General features: G+C 39.6%; 1 protein-coding gene across 3 annotated transcripts in view; it reads right to left on the bottom strand.

Annotated features, from left to right (window-relative positions):
• The window catches only part of APPBP2 (amyloid beta precursor protein binding protein 2), a 70,757-nt gene that overhangs the window by 31,523 nt on the left and 14,365 nt on the right, over positions 1 to 24,869 (bottom strand). For all 3 annotated transcript variants that reach the window (XM_089900978.1, XM_022552528.3, XM_089900977.1), the window contains exons 2-4: positions 11,283 to 11,371; positions 7,229 to 7,380; positions 2,283 to 2,406 (exon numbers count right to left, since the gene is read on the bottom strand). In XM_089900978.1, the coding sequence (XP_089757104.1) occupies positions 2,283 to 2,406; positions 7,229 to 7,380; positions 11,283 to 11,371 (365 nt within the window). The remainder of the gene's footprint in view (positions 1 to 2,282; positions 2,407 to 7,228; positions 7,381 to 11,282; positions 11,372 to 24,869) is intronic.

Here is a 24,869-nt window from a genome sequence, read left to right as displayed (position 1 = left end):
TGGCACAGGTATTTTCCTATTCACATGTGCTTGTTCTGAAAACAGCCCGAGCACTCACAGTATTTATAGTTACCTATCCAACATTCCCCTCCTCCTTCCTTAACGTAGACCCATGAGTTCATTTGGGGCAGCAAAATGCACAGTTAAAAATGTTTTGCTCTCCAGACCACCTTATACTGGTTGGAGGATGTGCAGAATGTGTCCCAGTTTCCCAGTTTCAAAGAGAGGTAATAAGTAAAGAAGATAAGGCTAGGCCTCTGGGAAAGCTATTTTTTCTGACTGAAAAAAAAAAAAAGGAAAAGGAAGCAGACTCAGCGGGCATGAGCCCTTTGCCCTTCTCCTTGCCCGTAGCATTTGCAAACATAATGACATGAGCTACATGCTAAAGATGACAAGATAGGAAAAAGAAGAGGAGCCCTGGTCCTTTGAGAAAACTAAATCTTTTGGTTATATTAATACAAAATTTATATAAGAGCCTTAAAATCAGACAGATAGGAGAAATGTTAGTTATCTGGATGGAATAAATCTTCTGACTTTGTGCATAAAAAGCAAGCACTTACAAGAAGAAAATGTTTCACCTTTTGGTCAAAAGACTGCTTGCAGTGAAAGAGCAATCTACAATGAAATCATACAAAATGGGTTTTCTGTTCTAAATTAACAGTTCATACACAAAGAAACATTTAGCTAGCCCCTAAAATCCCTATGAGATAGTCTAGTCTTCTATTCCTAGGATAGGTAGAAGTGGGGAGGAAAGATGACACAGATTATCAGTACTACAAATTACAGGCCCAATACCAATCCTTTTATAGTTTCTGCACACAAGTATTACTATAATTTATCATAAATATCTGTGGGAAATTATCCTAAACTCCTAAAATATTATTTATAATTAAGTTTGCACATTATAAAATTAACTTCAGGATTTGAATGTTTGTCTAACACAGGTAAGCCCTGTATAAAACGGGGTAATAGCCTCAAAAGATTGAGCAGGGAGAGCTTTAGTCAATGGTAGCATAAATCAACAATGGTTTTATATAGAAGAACCTGTATTCTAGCTCTGAAGGGGTGCAGATTTAATTAACTCATCTCTAAGGTACAAAAAAAATATGACCCCTTATTCAAAAAAATATCAATTCAGTAAACTGACCAGACTCTAGCTAACTTAGGACAAAGAATTATTTTGTTATTTTTTAAACTTTATTTTGATTTCCCTTTAGTTTCATATAAAAATTCTTTTTAAGAAATGTCAAATCAAATGGGGGGGACAGAGAGAAAACCTACATGAAAATAGCTAAAACTAAATGTTACATATACAAAAATAATAAAGACAGTAAAATCAAAGAGTTGCTTCTGGATTTGCTTGCCTTTCATTTAAGTACATCTGTCAAAAAATGTATTTTAAAGAAAGGTTAGGGGAACTTCCCTGGCTGTCCAGTGGTTAACGACTTCACCTTCCAATGCAAGGGTGTGGGTTCAATCCCTGGTCAGGGAGCTAAGACCCCAGGTGCCTCGCAGCCAAAAATCCAAAACATAAAACAGAAGCAATACTGTAACAAATTCAATAAAGACTTTAAAAATAATGGTCCACATCAAAAAAAAAGCAAGGTTAGGGACTCTACGCTCCCAATGCAGGGGGCCCAGGTTCGATCCCTGGTCAGGGAACTAGATCCCACATACCGCAACTAAAAATAAAAGATCCCACATGCCACAACTAAAGATCCCACACACCTCAGCGAAGATCCCGCAAGCAGCAACGAAGATTCCCGCGTGCCGCAACTAAGACCCCGTGCAGCCAAATAAATAATAAATGAAGATTTTTTTTAAAAAAGGTTATTTAGAAGTAAAATATTAATCAGGTTATGTACAATTCCAGAAATGTAAACGGAGCACAGTAAAAACAAAACAAAACAAAACACACACACACACACACAACCCAAGGGACTTCCCTCATGGCACAGTGGTCAAGAATCTGCCTGGCAATGCAGGGGACAATGGTTTGATCCCTGGTCCAGGAAGATCCCACATGCCGCGGAGCAGCTAAATCCGTGTGCCACAACTGAGCTCGCACGCCACAACTACTGAAGCCTGTGCTCCATAACAAGAGAAGCTGCCGCAAGGAGAAGCCCACACACCACAACGAAGAGTAGCCCCTGCTCACTGCACTAGAGAAAGCCTGCATGCAGCAACAAAGACCCAACACAGCCTAAAATAAATAAATAATTTTTTTAAAAAAAGCCACTAATACCATTACAGCATGTAATTAAAGGACTGTTCCAACTTACCTCACACAACATTCTACTGCACGAAACCAGTGAAGCATCTCATCATGTAGAGTACACAACTGAAGGCAAGACAGGAAAACTTTCTCAGCATCACTGTACCAGCCTGCATCTGAAAGAAAGCCACCTAAGGGACAAGAAAAACCAAAAACTTTAGATAATTTAATAAATCACTTGAAAGCTAAAATGACATGCTTACAATGATTATTACCTAAAATGAAAAAACCTCTGTTTAGTCTGAAACAAAGATACTAATTGTGAAATTAAAAAAAAAAGGAACTCAAACCAGGGAAATTAGATCAAAGTTGAGACCCTGAATAAGGAGTAAAGAGTTTTTGTTTTGTTTTGTTTTTTACTTTCGGCTGTATTGGGTCTTCATTGCTGCGCGCGGGCTTTCTCTAGTTGCGGCGAGCAGGGGCTACTCTTCGTTGCGGTGCGCGGGCTTCTTGTTGCGATGGCTTCTCTTGCTGTGGAGCACAGGCTCTAGGTGCGCGGGCTTCATCAGTTGTGGCACACAGGCTCAGTAGCTGTGGCGCACAGACTTAGTTGCTCGGCGGCATGTAGGATCTTCCCCAACCAGGGATCAAACCCATGTCCCCTGCACTGGCAGGCGGATTCTTAACTGCTGTGCCACCAGGGAAGTCCCAGGAGTCAAGAGTTTTAGCCTTGGGCTTTCCTGGTGGCGCAGTGGTTAAGAATCCGCCTGCCAATGCAGGGGACATGGGTTCGATCCCTGGTCCGGGAAGATCCCACATGCCTCGGAGCAACTAAGCCCGTGTGCCACAACTACTGAGCCTGCACTCTAGAGCCCGCAAGCCACAACTACTGAGCCCACTCGCCACAGCTACTAAGCCCGCGCACCTAGAGCCGGTGCTCTGAAGCAAGAGAAGCCACCGCAATGAGAAGCCTGTGCACAGCAACGAAGGGTAGCCCCCGCTCGCCCCAACTAGAGAAAGCCAGCACATCAATGAAGACCCAATGCAGCCAAAAATAAATAAAATAAATTAATTAAAAAAAAAAAGTTTTAGCCCTCCAAATGTACTTCATCACCTAAGAGTTGACATTTTCCAGCTAATTAGCCACTATATTTAGTGATTTGTCTAACATTTTAATCATGCAGGGTAAACATAACTTTCCAATCTCTCCATACCCAATCCCAAAGAGGATAAAGACATCTGAATAAACTTAATCTTCTTAGCATAACAGCACATCATAGAGGATAGACAGATAAAAGAGACAGTAGTGCTTGCTCATCTTAATTTTTTTTAGCAAAAAATTAAACTGCATGGGGCAGTTTAATTTTTTATGCATGGGGCATGTGGGCATCATTTCCTTAGGATACTGTCCATCTTTTTAGAGGCTCCTGACCCGCTCCTAATAGTTTAATACATTTTTTGATAGTGTCAACTAATCTTAATAGCGTCAACAGTATCTGGGTCAAGAAAAAATATATTTTGCTCAGACTGGTGTTTCATGTTTAATTAAAGCTATATGAAATGAAACAAATATTTTAACTGGAGAGAAGTGTGCTTTAGAACACTTTTTTATCCCCCCAAATATGACATTTTAGGGTCCTCACTGAATGACTGGAATAATGAGATTATAATATTCATATGAAGCAACCTCCTACTCATTACCTCAACATATTGTGCACTGTGCTGGGTTATTAGGCTATTATCTCTCAGCTTCAAACCAACCCTTCTAGACTGTTCTATGACACTGGGCTAGGACTCTATAACCACATTTCTCTTCTGCCAGCTGGCTCCCTAGTAGTCTCTACCAAAGAAGGCACTAGAGAGAAAGACTGTAAGACTGGAGAAGTAAGAGACACTCCCTGATAGCTTCCAGTTTCTGCCAGCAACGCCCCTGCTAACAGCAGTGTCCCAGGGTAATGTTTCTTTACTCTGGCAGTGGCAATTCATCTCAGTAAGCCAATTCCAGCTGCAGTTTTCCAACACTTACAGAACCTGATTCACAGCACCCCATCAGAGAGACACTAGTACCAGCCAGTCAGGTGTCCCTCCTAGAGGTCGAGATTCTAGACCCACGAGCTCCCTTCTCAGAACTCTGAGGCACCTGTACCAGCCAAGCAGCATCCCAGCTCTGCGAGGTACCTCCTCAAGCTTCTTTTTTTTTTTTTTTTTTCTTTTGGCCACGCCATGCAGCCTGTGGGATCTTAGTTCCCTGACCAGGGACTGAACGCTGTGAAAATACTAAAGACCTTTAAATTATATACTTTAAATGGGTGCACTGTACGGTATGTGAATTATATCTCAATAAAGCTGTCATTTTTTAAAAGTTTCCATCATGTATACTTCTGGTATGAAGTGTTTTCACTGTTTTGGTAATTTTAGGATCAAGACTGATAATATAACTGAATCTGTTAGGACTTGGTTCTAACTCCAAGATACTTGTTCAATCTGGCTCCTTACAGTGGCCAGACTGGTACAAGTGAAGAGACAACAGAGGACCTCAGTGAACATTAGCCTTCCTGCCTTTCACCTTCCTTGATACTAAATATCTCCCACATAGATTTTTACATGACTACCTAGGACTAAATGGATGTCAATATTAACATTCATCTAGGTCACGAACACTCTATTAAGAGACATTCTTTAGTCACAATTCTTTGTTGCAATTTATATTCCACAGGACTATCAAAGGATAAATGCTGAGGGTTGTTTTTGGAAAAGAATGTTAAGTTCCTCCAAGCAAACTGTCTATGACCACTACAAAAAAAAATTTTTTTCCTAATACTGAAGGAAATGATCATGAAAACTTGGCAAAGAAAGTAAATGTGCACATGCCAAAGAGAGAGAGAGAGAGAGAGAAAACATGCACACACACACATTAATGTGAGAAGTTAAAAATGAAAGGTAGAGCTTCCCTGGTGGCGCAGTGGTTAAGAATCCACCTGCCAATGCACGGGACACGGGTTCGAGCCCTGGTCCGGGAAGATCCTACATGCTGCGGAGCGACTAAGCCCGTGCGCTGCAACTACTGAAACCCTCGCGCCTAGAGCCCGTGCTCTGCAACAAGAGGAGCCACCACAATGAGAAGCCTGCGCACCGCAACAAAGAGTAGCCCCCCACTCCCCGCAACTAGAGAAAGCCTGCGTGCAGCAACAAAGACCCAACGCAGCCAAAAATAAATAAATAAAATAAACAAATTTATAAAATAAAAAATGGGCAGAGGATCTGAATAGACATTTTTCCAAAAAAGACATACAGATGGCCAACAGATACATGAAAAGATGCTCCACATCACTAATCATCAGGGAAATGCAAATCAAAACCACAATGAGATACCACCTCACACCTGTCAGGATGGCTGTCATCACCAGAAAACAACAAATAACGAGTGTTCGCGAGGGTGTGGAGACAAGGGAACCCTTCTGCACTGCTGGTGGGGCTGTAAATTGGCACAGCCACTATGGAGAACCGTGTGGAGGTTGCTCAAAACATTTAATATAGAACTGCCACATGATCTAGCAATTTCACTTCTGGGTATTTATCCAAAAACGGCAAAAACACTAACTCAAAAAAGATATATGCACCTCAGTGTTCAGTGAAGCATTATTTATAATAGCCAAGATATGTAAGCAACCTAAATGTCCATCAACAGATGAATGAACGGATAAAGAAGGTGTGAGGTATATTTACACACACAACAGTGGAATATTACCCAACCACAAAAATTAAACATAAAAAAAAAAAAGAAAAGAAATCTTGTGACAACACAGATGGATCTAGAGGGTATCATGCTAAGTGAAATAAGTCAGACAGAGAAAGACAAATACCATATGATCTCACTTATATGTAGACTCTAAAAATCAAAACAAACAAACAAAACAAAATGAAAATAGACTCGTAGATACAGAGACCAAACAGTTGGTTGCCAGAGAAAGGAGGTGGGGTGTGGGGTGAAATAGGTGAAGGGGATTAAGAGGTCTGAGCCTCCAGTTAGAAAATAAATAAGCCATGGGAATGTAATATACAGCCTAAGGAACATGGTCAATAATACTGTAATAACTTTGTACAGGGACTATACTTGTCGTGGTAATCATTTCATAAAGTATGCAAATTCCAAATCACTATGCAGTACACCTGAAACCAACATAATACTGTATGTCAACTACATTTAAATAAAACACACACACACAAATGAGTATATGTAAAAACCAATGAAAGTTAAATAAGGTCTATAGTCTAGGTAACAGTATTAAACCAGTATCAATTTCCTGGTTTTGATATTGTCTGTAAATCTACAATCATTTCAAAATAAAAATTTTTCCACAAACAAAGTAAAAAGGTAGCAATAACTTGAATAAATAATTGCCTGAGACATACTTATCTATGTAGATTTGTAAAAGCCATACTAAAATGTTATGCAACATTAAACGATATCTTTCTATGTGTGTAGCATACAAAGCCTTTTCAGAATCCTTTTCCATTTATGTTTTTAGTATTCTCATACCCATGAGGAAATGGAGATTTACCCTCATTTTAGAGATGGGAAAACTGAGGTCCCAAAAGGATTAAGTCCCACGTCACAGCACACAGTAAGCTGGTGAAAGAGGTTGGTAGCAGCTTGACATGGTAGAAAGGTAAGTGGTTTGGAATCACAGCGCCACAGGATTCTAAACTTAGCTCCATTACTATGTGACTTGAGCAAGTTACTCAACTTTTCTGAGTCTGTTACCTCATTTCTAAAACTCTATTAATACCTTCACATCACTGGAATGTCATGAGGATTTTCTCGAAAGACAGCATTTAGATACATAGTATAGTACTTAGCACAAAGTTAATGTTCAATATATCACATCTAGTTCTTCTCACAACCTCCCACGTTGACTTTGGGAATGTCCTGTGAGAATCCTTTAATGCCAGCAGGCTTAGTTCTGAGTCATGTCACAGGACAAAACACCCCTCTGTTTTACCATTACTTACCTAAAACAAAGCCAACCTGAATGGCTTTTTCCTTTACTGCAGCATCTGATTCCGCTATGTAAGAGCACCGCCTACTGAATGAGTAGGCTAAGACTGAAGCAACTTTCACACCATGATCCATCAAAGCCTGGAAACAATGATGAAGCAAATGTCTGAAAGAGAAGGAAAAGGTCATTTTTGTTTTTATAAAGGTAACATATTTTGTCCTTTTAGAAAGTGCTAACTTTCATGCACATTGTTCCTTCCTGCCTCAGGAAATTTGCACATGCTGTTCCTTCTACCTAAAAAAGCTTTTCACCATCACCTAGTTCTCTCCCATAAATCGGTTAGACTTCAGCTCAAATGTCACTTCCGCCAGTAGATCCTCCCTGTCTCCTGTCTCCCTCTCTTCATCAGCCTGATGGGGCCATGGTAGGCCTATCCCAGGATCCCCAAGGACCTTGTAGGTTATGTTAAGGCATTTACTCTTCTATCTAGAAGAGAATAGGGAGCCGCCAAAGTGTTACCAGTCAGGAAAGATAAGATCAAATATGCTGGTAGGTCTGAGGCTCAGAGAATTATGAACAGCAGCAAGCAGCTTACCTGGGACACAGGTGACCCTTGCTCAACAAACAGTGGCCTCATCCTACCTCCCCAGGGTACCTCCAGTAATTCCCTGTGGTAGTGTTTTCCAGAATGGGGCATGACCATCACTGGGGGCTCTAGGCACAATTTTAGTGGCATATAACCAAATATTTTTCAAAGATTAACATATTTATTTCAATGGGGATTCAAAAATAAAACTTGCAATCTAAAAAGAAAAAAAAAGAAAGTGCTAACTTGCTCTTCTGAAATAACAGTACCATTATTTTCAAAGATGGAATAAGATAAAAATCAACTGTTTGCCTTATGAATTATGAGGTCATAATAATTCACAATTTGGCCTAGTATCTTTTACTCAGTGGATCACTGAGTGATTCTGTGTATGTAAATTGATGACAGTGAAGGATGAAAACAACTTCTAACATCAATCTTAAAAACCAAATTGTCTTGTAATTCAACAATGACCCAATTAAAAAATGGGCAATAGATTTGAACAGAGATTCCTCCAAAGAAAAAATACAAAGGCCAATAAGCACAAGAAAAGATGCTCAATATCATTAGTGATTAGGGAAATGCAAATCAAACTCACAATGAGATACGACTTCACACTATCTAGGACGGCTATAATACTTTTTAAAAAAACAGTTGATGGCAAGGATATGGAAAAACTGGAACCCTCATACGTTAATAGGGACATATTGGGTTGGCCAAAAGGTTCATTTGGTTTTTTCCGTAAGATGGCTCTAGCAGCACTTAGTTGTCTTTAGCTTCATTCAAAACAATTTTGTTAGATTGTATGTGACAGCTGTCATATCAGCGTGCATTTAAAAAAATACTTATCAAAATTGGTGAATTTTTGTGTAGCCATTTTAATACTGAAGATGGAAGAGAAAAAGCAACATTTTCAGCATATTATGCTTTATTATTTCAAGAAAAGTAAAAATGCAACTGAAACACAAAAAAATATTTGTGCAGTATATGGAAAAGGTGCTGTGACTGATTGAACATGTCAAAAGTGGTTTGCGAAGTTTCGTGCTGGAGATTTCTCACTGGACGATGTTCCACAGTTAGGTAGAACAGTTGAAGCTGAAAGCAATCAAATCGAGACATTGACTGAGAACAATCAACGTTATATGGTGCGGGAGATAGCCGACATACTCAAAACATCCAAATCAAGCATTGAAAATCATTTGCACCAGCTTGGTTATATTAATTGCTTTGATGTTTGGGTTCCACATAAGTTAAGAAAAAAAAACCTTGACTGTATTTCTGCATGGATTCTCTACTTAAATGTAATGAAAACGTTCTGTTTTTAAAACAAATTGTGATGGGTGATGAAATGTGGATACTGTACAATAACAAGGAAAGGAACAGATCGTGGGGCAAGCGAAATGAACCACCACCAACCAAACCAAAGCCCGGTCTTCACCCAAAGAAGGTGATATTGTGTATATGGTGGGATTGGAAGTGAGTCCTCTATTATGATCTCCTTCCGGAAAACCAAACAATTAATTCCAACAAGTACTGCTCCCAGTTAGAACAACGGAAAGCAGCACTCAATGAAAAGCGTCCAGAACTAGTCAACAGAAAACACGTAATCTTCCATCAGGATAATGCAAGACCGCATGTCTCTTTGATGACCAGGCAAAAACTGTTACAGCTTGGCTGGGAAGTTCTGATTCATCCGCTGTATTCACCAGACATTGCACCTTCGGATTTCCATTTATTTCAGTCTTTACAAAATTCTCTTAATGGAAAAACTTTCAATTCCCTGGGAGACAGTAAAAGGCACCTGGAACAGTTCTTTGCTCAAAAAGATAAAAAGTTTTGAGAATATGGAATTATGAAGTTGCCTGAAAAATGGCAGAAGATAGTGGAACAAAAGGTGAATATGTTGTGTTTAATAAAGTTTTTGGTGAAAATGAAAAATGTGTCTTTTACCTTTACTTAAAAACCAAAGGCACTTTTTTGGTCAACCCAATAAAATGGTGCAGCTGCTGTGGGAAACAATTTAGGAGTTACTCAAAAAGTTAAACGTAAGTTTACCCTCGTTATATATACATACAAGAGAACTGAAAACATACATCCACACAGAATCTTGTCCATGAGCATTCATAGCAGCATTATTCATAATGGCCAAAAGGTAGAAACAACCCAAATATTCATCAACAGATGACTAGATAACCAAAACATAGTACATCCACACAATGGAAAAATGATACAAACAACAGCCATGAATGAACCTTGAAAACATTATAGGTAAAATCCAGTCACGAAAGACCACATACTGTATAGTTCCATTTATATGAAATGTTTAGAGCAGATAAACTCAGAAACAGAGAGTAGATTAATGGTAGGCTAGAGACCAGGGGTAAGGGGAAATAGGGAGTGACTGTTAATGGGTACAGGGTTTCTTTTGGGGATGATGAAAGTATTCTAGAATTAGATAGTGGTGATAGTTGCAAACATTTGTGAATATACTAAAAACTAATGAATTGTACAGTTTAAAATGATGAATTTATGGTATGTGAATTATCTCAATAAAAAAACTGCTTTAAACAAAATTGTAAATAACCAAGTCACTGCTTTGCATAAAGGGGGAAGAAAAGTCAAACTACATGCGTTTAGTTTCACAAATATATTAAACACTTACCAAGGGATCTGGACTTGGTAAAAAGATAACCTGAGAGATGAAAGAGAGGTAGTCCACTAAATCTTTATAATGGCCATCTTTAGAACTGCACAGAGAAATTCAAATCCTAGAAAGCTAACCTTTTCCAAGAGTAAATAATTTTTTTAAAAGTTTTTCTATGGCCTTCTTGTCCCAAAATGAAACTCTCATCTATTATTTTTTAACAGATTAATTTTTAATTAGTCAACTAACCAAGAAATTTCTCTCAGGCTTAGTACACAGGTCACATCCAAAGGTATCCCTAAACAATGAAATCATGTTAATTTGTTAACATGTTACTTGTTGATTATTTTATCTTCTCTTTCTAAAATACAAACTCCATGAGGAAGAGACCTTGTAAAACTTACTCACTGCTGTAACCCCAGCATCTAGAATAGTACTTGACATATACTACGCATTCTAACAAGTATTTACTTAACTTGGCAACATTCATATTAGAGATTAACAATATTTTGTAAAACTATATTCTTATTTTCCCAGAAATGTAGGTTAGGAAAAAGAAATGGCATTTCAAGCAAATTTAGGGAAGAATGCTAAAGAGAACAGGAAGGACAATCAAAGGCCATGTCACCTACATCCACATATAACTCCTACTACATAATAGCCAGAACGGGGTAGATGAATTCAGTCTTTCTTGAACACAAAAAGCAAGGGTGGTACTGATGGTTTCAAAACAGTACGAATGTACTTACTGCTACTGAACTGTACGCTTAAAATATGGTCACAATGGTAAAATTCAGATATGTATAGTTTACCACAATTGTTACAAAATGAGTTTACCTTTTATCCAAAGCTCTCAATACTTTAGCAAAAACTTCCAATTCACAAAATTCACTGCCCAGTTGACATAGGCGTCCCTGTTGGTACAGCTGAAATTAAAAACAAACAAAAAAAGATAACATTTAAAATTTTTAATTTAATTTCAATTTCTACTTTACTTATGAATATAATTTGATGGAGTTAATATTTGATGAATTTATGACTATTACTCAAAGTTAAGATTACACAGTAATATCAAGGAAGATGCTTATGCTAAAAGAAATGTAACGCTAACTTAACAAGTCTCTATAATTCATAGAGAACACTTTAATAGTTGTACATAATATTTAGAAATTAATATTTGTATAACAGTATACGGTACATGCTAAGTACTAAAAAGTGCTATATAATTACTTTATTTATTAAACACTAAAAACAGTTATACTCAGGACTTCCCTGGTGGAACAGGGGTTAAGAATCCTCCTGCCAATGCAGAGGACACTGTTCGATCCCTGGTCTGGGAATATCTCACATGCTGCGGAGCAACTAAGCCCGTGCGCCACAACTACTAAAGTAAGAGTGCCTAGAGCCCATGCTCCACGACAAAGAGAAGCCACCGCAATGAGAAGCCCATGCACCGCAACGAAGAATAGCCGCCGCTCGCCGCAACTAGAAAAAGCCCATGCACAGCAACGAAGACCCAGTGCAACCAAAAAATAAACAAATAAATTGATTAAAGAAGAACAATAATATTCAAAAAACTAAACTTTTTTTTAAAAAAATTATTTATTTATTTTTGGCTGTGCTGGGTCTTCGTTTCTGTGCGACGGCTTTCTCTAGTTGTGGCAAGCGGGGGCCACTCTTCATCGCAGTGCGTGGGCCTCTCACTGTCACGGCCTCTCTTGTTGCAGAGCACAGGCTCCAGACGCGCAGGCTCAGTAGCTGTGACTCGTGGGCCTAGTTGCTCCGCAGCATGTGGGATCCTCCCAGACCAGGGCTCGAACCTGTGTTCCCTGCATTGGCAGGCAGACTCTCAACCAGTGCACCACCAGGGAAGTCTGAAACTTTTTTTTATTAAACTTCTTTTTTTCTTAAACAAAACTTGGTAAAGTAAAATTATCAAAATGATAGCAAAGATAATATCCAGAAGCCAGAACTGGTCACTATGCCCCACTAACGGCTCTTCAGACCACAAAAACCTCAGTTCAGTTCCAGGCATGAAAACTTCACAAGCAGACTAACAGTAAATTATATCTAAAGTAATCCAGCATGGCAGGATTTCTGATCATGTCACAATCATTTACTCCTTTTGCCTGACTTTTTTTCTTTAACATCTTTATTGGAGTGTAATTGCTTTACAATGTCCTGTTAGTTTCTGCTGTGTAACAAAAGTGAATCAGCTGTATGCATACATATATCACCATATCCCCTCCCTCTTGCATCTCCTTCCCACGCTCCCTGTCTCACCCCTCTAGGTGGTCACAAAGCACCGAGCTGATCTCCCTGTGCGATGCAGCTGCTTCCCACTAGCTACCTATTTCACATTTGGTAGTGTATATATGTCAATGCTACTCTCTCACTTCGTCCCAGGTTACCCGCCCCCCTCCCTGTGTCCTCAACTCCATTGGCTATGTCTGCATCTTTATTCCTGTCCTGCCCCTAGGTTCATCAGAACCTTTTTTTTTTTAGATTCCATATATACATGTTCGCATACGGTATTTGTTTTTCTCTTTTTGAATTACTTCACTCCGTATGACAGACTCTAAGTCCTTCCAACTCACTACAACTAGTTCAATTTCGTTTCTTTTTATGGTTGAGTAATATTTCATTGTATACATGTGCCACATCTTCTTTATCCATTCATCTGTTGATGGACACTTAGGTTGCTTCCATGTCCCGGCTATTGTAAATAGTGCTGCAATGAACACTGTGGTACATGTCTCTTTTTGAATTATGGTTTTCTCAGGGTACATGCCCAGTAGTGGGATTGCTGGGTCATATGGTAGTTCTACTTTTAGTTTTTTAAAGAACCTTCATACTGTTCTCCGTGACTGTATCAATTTACATTCCTACCAACAGTGCAAGAGGGCTCCCTTTTCTCCACACCCTCGCCAGCACTTATTGTTTGTAGATCTTTTCATGATGGCCATTCTGACCCCTGTGAGGTGATACCTCACTGTAGTTTTGATTTGCATTTCTCTAATGATTAGTGATGTTGAGCATCTTTTCATGTGTTTGTTGGCAATCTGTATATCTTCTATGCAGAAATGTCTGTTTAGGTCTTCTGCCCATTTCTGGATTGGGTTGTTTGTTTTTTTTGATATTGAGCTGCTTGTACATTTTAGAGATTAATCCGTTGTCAGTTGCTTTGTTTGCAAATATTTTCTCCCATTGTGAGGGTTGTTTTTTTGTCTTGCTTATGGTTTCCTTTGCTGTGCAAAAGCTTTTAAGTTTCATTAGGTCCCATTTGTTTGTTTTTATTTCTATTACTCTAGGAGGTGGGTCAAAAAGGATCTTGCTGTGATTTATGTCATAGAGTGTTCTGCCTATGTTTTCCTCTAAGAGTTTTATAGTGTCTGGCCTTACATTTAGGTCTTTAATCCATTTTGAGTTTATTTCTGTGTATGGTGTTAGGAAGTGTTCTAATTTCATTCTTTTACATGTAACTGTCCAGTTTTCCCAGCATCACTTATTGAAGAGGCTGTCTTTTCTCCATTGTATGTTCTTGCCTCCTTTATCAACGATAAGACCCATATGTGCATGGATTTATCTCTGGGCTTTCTATCCTGTTCATTGATCTGTATTTCTGTTTTGTTGCAGTACCATACTGTCTTGATTACTGTAGCTTTGTAGTATAGTCTGAAGTCCGGGAGCCTGATTCCTCCAGCTCCGTTTTTTTTCCCTCAAGATTGCTTTGGCTATTCGGGGTGTTTTGTGTTTCCATACAAATTGTGATGTTTTTTGTTCTAGTTCTGTGAAAAATGACATTGGTAGTTTGATAGGGATTGCACTGAATCTGTAGATCACTTTAGGTAGTACAGTCATTTTTACAATGCTGATTCTTCCAATCCAAGAACATGGTATATCTCTCTGTTTGTATCGTCTTTAATTTCTTTTATCAGTGTCTTGTAGTTTGCTGCATACAGGTCTTTTGTCTCCTTAGGTACGTTTATTCCTAGATATTTTATTCTTTTTGTTGCAATGGTAAATGGGAGTGTTTCCCTAATTTCTTGCAGATTTTTCGTCGTTAGTGTATAGGAATGCAAGAGATGTGTGCAATAATTTTGTATCCTGCTACTTTACCAAATTCGTTGATTAGCTCTAGTAGTGTTCTGGTAGCATCTTTAGGATTCTCTATGTATAGTATCATGTCATCTGCAAACAGTGACAGTTTTACTTCTTCTTTTCCAATTTGGATTCCTTTTATTTCTTTTTCTTCTCTGATTGCCGTGGCTAAAACTTCCAAAACCATGTTGAATAACAGTGGTGAGAGTGGACATCCTTGTCTTGCTCCTGATCTTAGAGGAAATGGTTTCAGTTTATCACCACTGAGAATGATGTTGGCTGCGGGTTTGTCATATATGGCCTTTATTATGTTGAGGTAGGTTCCCTCTATGCCCACTTTCTGGAGAGTTTTTATCATAAATGGGTGCTGAATTCTGTCAAAAGCTTTTTCTGCTTCTATTGAGATTATCATATGATTTCTATCCTTCAGTTTGTTAATATGGTGTATCACATTGACTGATTTGGTATATTGAAGAATCCTTGCATTCCTGGGATAAACCCCACTTGATCATGGTGTATGATCCTTTTAATGTGCGGTTGGATTCTGTTGGCTAGTATTTTGTTGAGGATTTTTGCATCTATGTTCATCAGTGATATTGGCCTGTAGTTTTCTTTTTTTGTGACATCTTTGTCTGGTTTTGGTATCAGGGTGATGGTGGCCTCATAGAATGAGTTTGGGAGTGTTCCCCCCTCTGCTATATTTTGGAAGTGTTTGAAAAGGATAGGTGTTAGCTCTTCTCTAAGTGTTTGATAGCATTCACCTGTGAAGCCATCTGGTCCTGGGCTTTTGTTTGTTGGAAGATTTTTAAGCACAGTCTCAATTTCAGTGCTTGTGATTGGTCTGTTTTTATTTTCTGTTTGTTCCTGGTTCAGTCTCGGAAGATTGTGGTTTTCTAAGAATTTGTCCATTTCTTCCAGGTTGTCCATTTTATTCGCATATAGTTGCTTGTAGTAATCTCTCATGATCCTTTGTATTTCTGCAGTGTCAGTTGTTACTTCTTTTTCATTTCTAATTCTATTGATTTGAGTCTTCTCCCTTTTTTTCTTAATGAGTCTGGCTAATAGTTTATCAATTTTGTTTATCTTCTCAAAGAACCAGCTTTTAGTTTTATTGATCTTTGCTACTGTTTCCTTCATTTCTTTTTCACTTACTTCTGATCTGATCTTTATGATTTCTTTCCTTCTGCTAACTTTGGGGTTTTTTTGTTCTTCTTTCTCTAGTTGCTTTAGGTGCAAGGTTAGGTTGTTTATTCGGGATGTTTCTTGTTTCTTGAGGTAGGACTGTATTGCTATACACTTCCCTCTTAGAACTGCTTTTGCTGCATCCCATAGGTTTTGGGTCGTCATGTGTTTATTGTCATCTGTTTCTAGGTATTTTTTAATTTCCTCAGTGATCTCTTGGTTATTTAGTAGTGTATTGTTTAGCCTCCATGTGTTTGTATTTTCTACAGCTTTTTTTCCCTGTAATTGATATCTAGTCTCACAGCGTTGTGGTCAGAAAAGATACTTGATATGATTTCAATTTTCTTAAATTTACCAAGGCTTGATTTGTGACCCATGATATGATCTATCGTGGAGAATGTTCCATGAGCACTTGAGAAGAAAGTGTATTCTGTTGTTTTTGGATGATATGTCCTCTAAATATCAATTAAGTCCATCTTGTCTAATGTGTCATTTAAAGCTTGTGTCTCCTTATTTATTTTCATTGTGGATGATCTGTCCATTGGTGCGAGTGGAGTGTTAAAGTCCCCTATTATTATTGTGTTACTGTCGATTTCCCTTTTTATGGCTGTTAGCGTTTGCCTTATGTACTGAGGTCTTCCTATGTTAGGTGTGTAATATTTACAATTGTTATATCTTCTTCTTGGATTGATCCCTTGATCATTAATGTAGATTCCTTCTTTGTCTCTTGTAATAGTCTTTATGTTAAAGTCTACTTGTCTGATATTAGAATTGCTACTCCAGCTTTCTTCTGATTTCTATTTGCATGGAATATCTTTTTCCATCCCCTCACTTTCAGTCTGTATGTGTCCCAAGGTCTGAAGTGGGTCTCTTGTAGACAGCATATGTACGGGTCTTGTTTTTGTATCCATTCAGCTAGTCTATGTCCTTCGGTTGGAGCATTTAATCCATTTACATTTAAGGTAATTATCAATATGTATGTTCCTATCACCATTTTATTAATTGTTTTAGGTTTGTTATTGTAGGTCTTTTCCTTCTCTTGTGTTTCCTGCCTAGAGAAGTTCCTTTAGCATTTATTGTTAAGCTTGTTTGGTGGTGTTGAATTCTAACTTTTGCTTGCCTGTAAAGGTTTTAATTTCTCCGTCAAATCTGAATGAGGTCCTTGCTGGGTAGAGTAATCTTGGTTGTAGGTTTTTCCCTTTTTTTTTTTTTGATATTTCCTTATTTATTTTTGGCCATGTTTGGGTCTTCACTGTTTTTTTATGTTTTAAATAAATTTATATATTTGCCTATTTATTTTTGGCTGTGCTGGGTCTTCGTTGCTGCGCAAGGGGGCTACTCTTCTTTGCAGGGCACAGGCTTTTCATTGCAGTGGCTTCTCTTGTTGCAGAGCACAGGCTCTAGGCGCACGGGCTACAGCAGTTGTCGCACGTGGGCTCAGTAGTTGTGGCTCACAGGCTCTAGAGCACAGGCTCAGTAGTTGTGGTTCACAGGCTTAGTTGCTCCATGGCATGTGGGATCTTCCTGGACCAGGGCTCAAACCCGTGTCCCCTGCATTGGCAGGCGGATTCTCAACCACTGCACCACCAGGGAAGCCCCTGGGTCTTCATTGTTGTGCACAGGCTTTCTTAAGTTGTGGCGAGCAGGGGCTATTCTTCGTTGCGGTGCATAGGCTTCTCATTGCAGTGGCTTCTCTTGTTGCAGAGCACGGGCTCTAGGCATGTGGGCTTCAGTAGTTGTGGCATGCAGGCTCAGTAGTTGTGGCTCGCAGGCACCAGAGCACAGGATGAGTAGTTTTGGCGCAAGGCTTACCTGCTCTGTGGCATGTGGGATCTTCCGGGACCAGGGATTGAATCTGTGTCCACTGCACTGGTAGGCAGATTCGTTACCACTGTGCCACCAGGGAAGCCCCCTTTCATCACTTTAAATATGTCCTGCCACTCCCTTCTGGCTTGCAGAGTTTCCGCTGAAAGATCAGCTGTTAACCTTATGGGGACTCCCTTCTATGTTATTTGTTGCTTTTCCTTGCTGCTTTTAATATTTTTTTCTTTGTATTTAATTTTTGATAGTTTGATTAATATGTGTCTTGGCATGTTTCTCCTTGGATTTATCCTGTATGGGACTCTCTGCACTTCCTGTACTTGATTATTTCCTTTCCCTTGTCAGGGAAGTTTTCGACTATAATCTCTTCAAATATTTTCTCAGACCCTTTCTTTTTCTCTTCTTCTTCTGAGACACCTATAATTCGAATGTTGGTGCATTTAATGTTGTCCCAGAGGTCTCTGAGACTGTCCTCAATTCTTTTCATTCTTTTTTCTTTATTCTGCTCTGCGGTAGTTAGTTCCACTATTTTATCTTCCAGGTCACTTCTCTTTCTTCTGCCTCAGTTATTCTGCTATTGACTCCTTCTAGAGTATTTTTAATTTATTTATTGTGCTGTTCATCACTGTTTGTTTGTTCTTTAGTTCTTCTAAGTCCTTGTTAAACATTTCTTGTATTTTCTCTATTCTATTTCCAAGATTTTAGATCATCTTTACTCTCATTACTCTGAATTCTTTTTCAGGTAGACTGCCTATTTCTTCTTCATTTGTTCTGGGGGGTTTTTACCTTGCTCCTTCATCTGCTGCATATTTCTCTGTGTTCTCATTTTGTTTAACTTACTTTGTTTGGGGTCTCCTTTTCATGGGCTGCAGGTTTGTAGTTCCTGTTGTTTTTGATGTCTGCCCCCAGTGGGTGAGATTGGTTCAGTGGCTTGTGTAGGCTTTCTGGTGGAGGGGGCTGGTGCCTGTGTTCTGGTGGGCAGGGCCGCGTCTGGCTGTGTGTTTTGGGGTGTCTGTGAACTTAGTATGATTTTAGGCAGCCTCTCTGCTAATGGGTGGGGTTGTGTTCCTGTTTGTTTGGCATGGGATGTCCAGCACTGGAGCTTGCTGGCTGTTGGGTGGACCTGGGTCTTAGTGTTGAGATGGAGATCTCTGGGAGAGCTCTCGCCGATTGCTATTACGTGGGGTGGGGAGGTCTCTGGTGGTCCAATGTTCTGAACTCGGCTCTCCCACCTTGGAGGCGCAGGCCTGACACCAGGCCGGAGCACCAAGACCCTGTCAGCCACACTGCAAGGTACGTAGGGATTTTCTTGCCTTTGGGGACGTCTGAGGTCTTCTGCCAGTGTTCAGTATGTGTTCTGTAGTTGGTCCACATGTAGATGTATTTCTGATGTATCTGTGGGGAGGAAGGTGATCTCTACATCCCACTCCTCTGCCATCTTGAAGATATCCACTGAAGACACCAACCTCCGCAAGAGCTAGAGGTGTAGAGGCATTTTTTTCAGAGGATTTGCAGAGCTTGCTTTTTTTTTTTTCTTTTCCTTTGTGCTTTGTCTAGTTTCACTTGTTCACAGGGTGCTTCATGCAGAGGCCTCACACCCGGCACTTTGGATCAGAGTGCCTAGTGAGAAATGGCTGCGCTGACACCTCAGCTCAGCGGGCCGGGCTGTGTGCGGAAGCACTGTCCCTGACACTGCAACTCAAGATCTGCCTGATTTTTTAAAACTTCCATTTAAAATAGTATTTTAATAAATGTGTTAAATGTTTATCCCAAATAATACATGTACACAGTTAAAAAAAAAATACTACTGCCCCTCTTTCCCCTGCCTCAACTTCACCAAATGTTACTGAATTTATATAGCTATATAAATACAGTGCCTTAGAAGGCAGGAATTTTATTATATCAACTCATTTTACATTAGTAAGCACTTAACACTTAGCTCATTTGACAAAAACATGGGTTTCAGAAAGAGGACATGATCCTGAATTCATCTGCCAAATGGGCCAGTTAACTTTGCACAGGGAAAACATACTACAAACTCATTTAGCAAACTCTTGGGCATAAATCACTATTCATAATGGAGGCCAGGTCAGATTAGGTAGATACAGGAATACAAATCAATAATGACTGCTGGAAGGGAGAGGCGACAGGGAGTGCCACGTGCTCAGGAAGGGGAGGCAGAAATGTTATCTTCAAACAGTGATTGGATATTCATCTTAACCATAAACTTTCACAAGGAAAGATTTGCTATTTTTGGAGATGATTATGTTTTCTGAGGTTAGAAAAACAGGGACTTCCCTGGCAGTCCAGTAGCTGGGACTCCACGCTCCCACTGCAGGGGGCACAGGTTCAATCCCTGGTCAGGGAACTAGGATCCCGCAAGCCACACAGTGTGGCCAAAAAAAAAAAAAAAAAAGCTTCTGGGAATGTATATGATAAAATTCCCTTCCATCACATATACCTTCACAGTTAACCAATGAAGAATAACTCAGGGAAAATAAAGCTGAGAATTTATAATCACATCCTATTTGGAGGCTTAACAATGTGATACATTTCTGATTTGGGGGAGAAAAACAAATGCACTTATCAAAATATATACATACACATACTCCAAAAACAATACAGGACCAAAAAACCTTAGTTTCTTACCAAAGTAACTCATCATTAGCAAACTTAAGGCTTAGAATTTCTTTTGTAAGATAGAAGAAATGGAAAGTTGTACAACTTTTTTTGACTACACTTACTAGTCAAATAAAGACAATTAAACTAAACTTTATATGTTCTACAACTCATAGTATCCCTTTAATACTGAAAATTTCCTAACAAATGGATTTGAAACTAAAATTTAGGAAAGTAGTAACCTTAGTTACAATTTTAAATATTAAGTATGCCTATTAACAAACACAGCTTTTTTTTTTTCCTCTCAGCTGTTTAATTTTTCTAGCTAAAAAGGGGTCCGCATTTAAATTCTGGGGAGAGAGTAGTGACTTAACTGTTTCAAATCATCCTTTCCTATACAACAACTATAATTCAAAAAAAGGAAATCCTTACTAGGCTTATCCCCAAAATGAAAATTTCTACATTTTATGAATGGGATTTTTGAATACCAATCCAGAAGAAAAAGAGCATTTAATCCTTACAGAGATCTTATATGTATGTGCCAGGCACTGTTCTAAGTGCTTTTCATAAGCAACTCACTCTATCCTTCCACAGATGAGGAAACTGAGGCATATAAAGTTAAATAACCTGGTCTAAATCACACAATTAAGAAGTGGCAAGGCATTTGCAGCAACATGGATGCAACTAGAGATTATCATACTAAGTGAAGGAAGTCAGAAAGAGAAAGACAAATACCATATGGTATCACTTATAGGTGGAATCTAAAATATGGCACAAATGAACCTATCTACAAAACAGAAACAGATTCATAGATATAGAGAACAGACTTGTGGTTGCCAAGGAGGACAGGAGGAAGGAGAGGGATGGACTGGGAGTTTGTGTTTGGTAGAGGCAAACTATTACATAGAGAATGGATAAACAACAAGGTCCTACTGTATAGCACAAGGAATAATATTCAATATCCTGTAATAAATCATAATGGAAAAGAATATTAGAAAAGAATGTCTCTATGTGTATAACTGAGTCACTTTACTGCACAGCAGAGATTGGCACAACATTGTACATCAACTATACTTCAATTAAAAAAAAAAGGGCTTCCCTGGTGGCGCAGTGGTTGAGAGTCCGCCTGCCAATGCAGGGGACACGGGTTCGTGCCCTGGTCCGGGAGGATCCCACATGCCGCAGAGCAGCTAGGCCTGTGAGCCATGGCCGCTGAGCCTGCGTGTCCGGAGCCTGTGCTCCGCAACAGGAGAGGCCACAAGAGTGAGAGGCCCACGTACCCTCAAAAAAAAAAAAAAAGTGGCAAGGCAACAATCTGGCTCCAAGCAGTCTATCCTTACATCCATGTTCCTAATAACTTACAGTACAATGCTTTTAGACGGTTTTATATCAGGAAGTAAGAAAGAGTATAAAATGGGCAATTTAAAACATTTTTATAGAAATAATAGAAGAGGGACTTCCCTGGCAGCCCAGTGGTTAAGGCTCCATGCTCCCAATGCAGGGGGCATAGGTTGGATCCCTGGTCAGGGAACTAAGATCCCTCATGCCACACAGCACAGGCAAAAAAAAAAAAAAAAAAAAAGAAGAAATAATAGAAGATTAATCCCTTCATAGAGTCACACATCTTATGAAGTAGAGCTTAGAAGAAACAAAACTGAGGCTCTAGGTTCTTTGGTAATGATTCTTATACCAAATTTTTAAAAATCTGACTTATTTTATTTCATTATTACATGTGTTTTAATATTAAATTCTGAGCGGGAAAAGAGATTCAGATGTAGAGAACAGGCTTGTGGACCCGGGTTGGGGGGTGGGGAAGGGGAGGGTGGGACAAACAGAGAGTAGCACCAACATATATTCACTACAATCTATAAAATAGATAGCCAGTGGGAAGCTACTGTACAGCACAGGGAGCTCAGCTCGGTGCTCTGTGATGACCTAGAGGGGTGGGACAGGGTGGGGGGCATTGGGGTGGGAGGAAGGTTCAAGAGGGAGGGGATATATGTATACATATAGCTGATCCACATTGTTGTACAGCAAAAACTAACAACATTGTAAAGCAATTATGCTCCAATACAAAAAATTTTTTTAATAAATAAATTTTGCACCCACTGGGTAATGAGGCTATTAAAGGACTAGCAACTTCTTTTAGCTACTGGTACTTTAAGGAAAATAAGAAAAAACAAGTTTATTTTATAAGTAGGTAAATTATCTCCCAAAAGATATGAAACAGACAATAAAAATATTATGTAAAAACATAAACAATACTGTACAGGTATGTAGACTAATCAGTGGAACAAAACGCAAAGTTCAAAAGCAGATTTTAGTATACATAAAAAAATTAACATATGATAAAGGAAGCATTTTAAAAATCACTGAAAGAAACAAAAAATTAGTTAATAAAGAGTGCATAAAAATGGGAAGACAAAGTAAGGTACCTCCTGATAAAATAGAACAAAAATAAATTCCAGATTTATCAAAGTTTTAAATATTAAACAATTAAATCATAGCAGTGTTAAAAGCTACCTGGTAACACTGCCTTTCTAAGCATTATATACCACAGGCAAAAATCATAAAGGAAGAGATATGTGACTTGATAAACACCAAAAATGTCCATGAATATAAAATACTGTAAATAGGGCTTCCCTAGTGGTGCAGTGGTTAACAATCTGCCTGCCAATGCAAGGGACACGGGTTCGAGCCCTGGCCTGGGAAGATCCCACATGCCACAGAGCAAGTAAGCCCGTGTGCCACAACTACTGAGCCTGCACTCGGAGCCTGCAAGCCACAACTACTGAGCCCACGTGCCACAACTACTGAAGCCTGTGTGCCTAGAGCCTGTGCTCTGCAACAAGAGAAGCCACTGCAATGAGAAGCCCATGCACCGCAACAAAGAGTAACCCCTGCTCACCACAACTAGAGAAAGACTGCGCGCAGCAATGAAGACCCAACACAACCAAAAATAAACAAATAAATAAATTTTTAAAATAAATAAATAATAAAATAAAATACTGTAAATAAAAATTAAACATACAATAAAAGTAAGTAAAATATTAGTAACACACTTGTGCAAGTTTTAATATCTTTAATACATAAATGGGTGAAACTCCTGGTGATATTTTAGAAGCAATGGCTTTCAGAGACTAAAGAAAAATTTTCTTTCTTTAAAAAATATTTATTTGGGGCTTCCCTGGTGGCGCAGTGGTTGAGAATCCGCCTGCCAATGCAGGGGACACAGGTTCGAGCCCTGGTCTGGGAAGATCCCACATGCCGCAGAGCAACTAGGCCCGTGAGCCACAACTACTGAGCCTGCGCGTCTGGAGCCTGTGCTCCGCAACAAGAGAGGCCGCGACAGTGAGAGGCCTGCACACCGCGACGAACAGTGGCCCCCACTCGCCGCAACTAGAGAAAGCCCGCGCGCAGCAACGAAGACCCAACGCAGCCAACAGCGTATTTATTTATTTGCTGTTGGCCGCGTTGGGTCTTCGTTGCTGCGCGCGGGCTTTCTCTAGTTGCGGCGAGTGGGGGCCACTCGTCATCACAGTGTGCAGGCTTCTCATTACGGTGGCTTCTCTTTGTTGCAGAGCACGGGCTCTAGGCGTGCAGGCTTCAGTAGTTGTGGCTCGCGGGCTCTAGAGTGCAGGCTCAGTAGTTGTGGTGCACAGGGTCAGTTGCTCCGCGGTACATGGGATCTTCCCGGACCATGGCTCGAACCCATGTCCCCTGCATTGGCAGGCGGATTCTTAACCACTGCACCACCAGGGAAGTCCCCTAAAGTAAAATTTTTACAGAAAACTGAAGGCAGCTATTGCAATGGCAATACAAGACATCCCCAAAACCGGAGAACTCTTTGGGAGATAAAGATAGGGATGAAAGCCTGCCTTACCCCAAGGGATTTTGAATTGACGTGGCTGCTTCTGCAGCCAATCCAAAATTACCAGGCTGAGTGAACAGTTTAGTGTTAATATCAAATTAGCATACAAAATAATTTAGGCTAGAAACATGGAAACAACCTAAATGTGCATCAAAAGATGAATGGATAAAGAAGATGAGGTATATATACACAATGGAATACTACTCAGCCATAAAAAAGAATGAAATAATGCCATCTGCAGCAACATGGATGGAACTAGAGATTATCATACTAAGTGACGTCAGTCAGAAAGACAAAAACAAATACCATATGATATCACTTACATGTTGAATATAAAATATGGCACAAATGAACCTATCTACAAAACAGAAACAGACTCTCAGACATAGAGAACAGATTTGTGGTTGCCGAGGGGGAGGGGGAGGGCAGAGGGAAGGACTGGGAGTTTGGGATTAGCAGATGTAAACTATTATATATATAATAGGATGGACAAACAACAACGTCCTACTGTATAGCACAGAGAACTATATTCAATATCCCATGATAAATAATAATGGAAAAGAAAAAAAACAAAAAACAAAACCAACCCAAAATAATCTAGGCTTATTCCCAAAAACAAAAACTCAGGGGCTTCCCTGGTGGCGCAGTGGTTGAGAGTCCGCCTGCCAATGCGGGGGACGCTGGTTTGTGCCCCAGTCCGGGAGGATCCCACGTGCCGTGGAGCGGCTGGTCCCGTGAGCCATGGCCGCTGAGCCTGCGCGTCTGGAGCCTGTGCTCCGCAGCGGGAGAGGCCACAACAGTGACAGGCCCGCGTACCGCAAAAAAACAAA

Source organism: Delphinapterus leucas, chromosome 19 (assembly GCF_059928025.1).
Source record: "Delphinapterus leucas isolate spDelLeu-1000000601 "Yukka" chromosome 19, BTC_Dleu_Yukka2, whole genome shotgun sequence".
NCBI lineage: Eukaryota > Metazoa > Chordata > Mammalia > Artiodactyla > Monodontidae > Delphinapterus > Delphinapterus leucas.
Note: the sequence above shows the minus strand (reverse complement) of the source record. Positions and strands in the feature narration are given on the sequence as shown.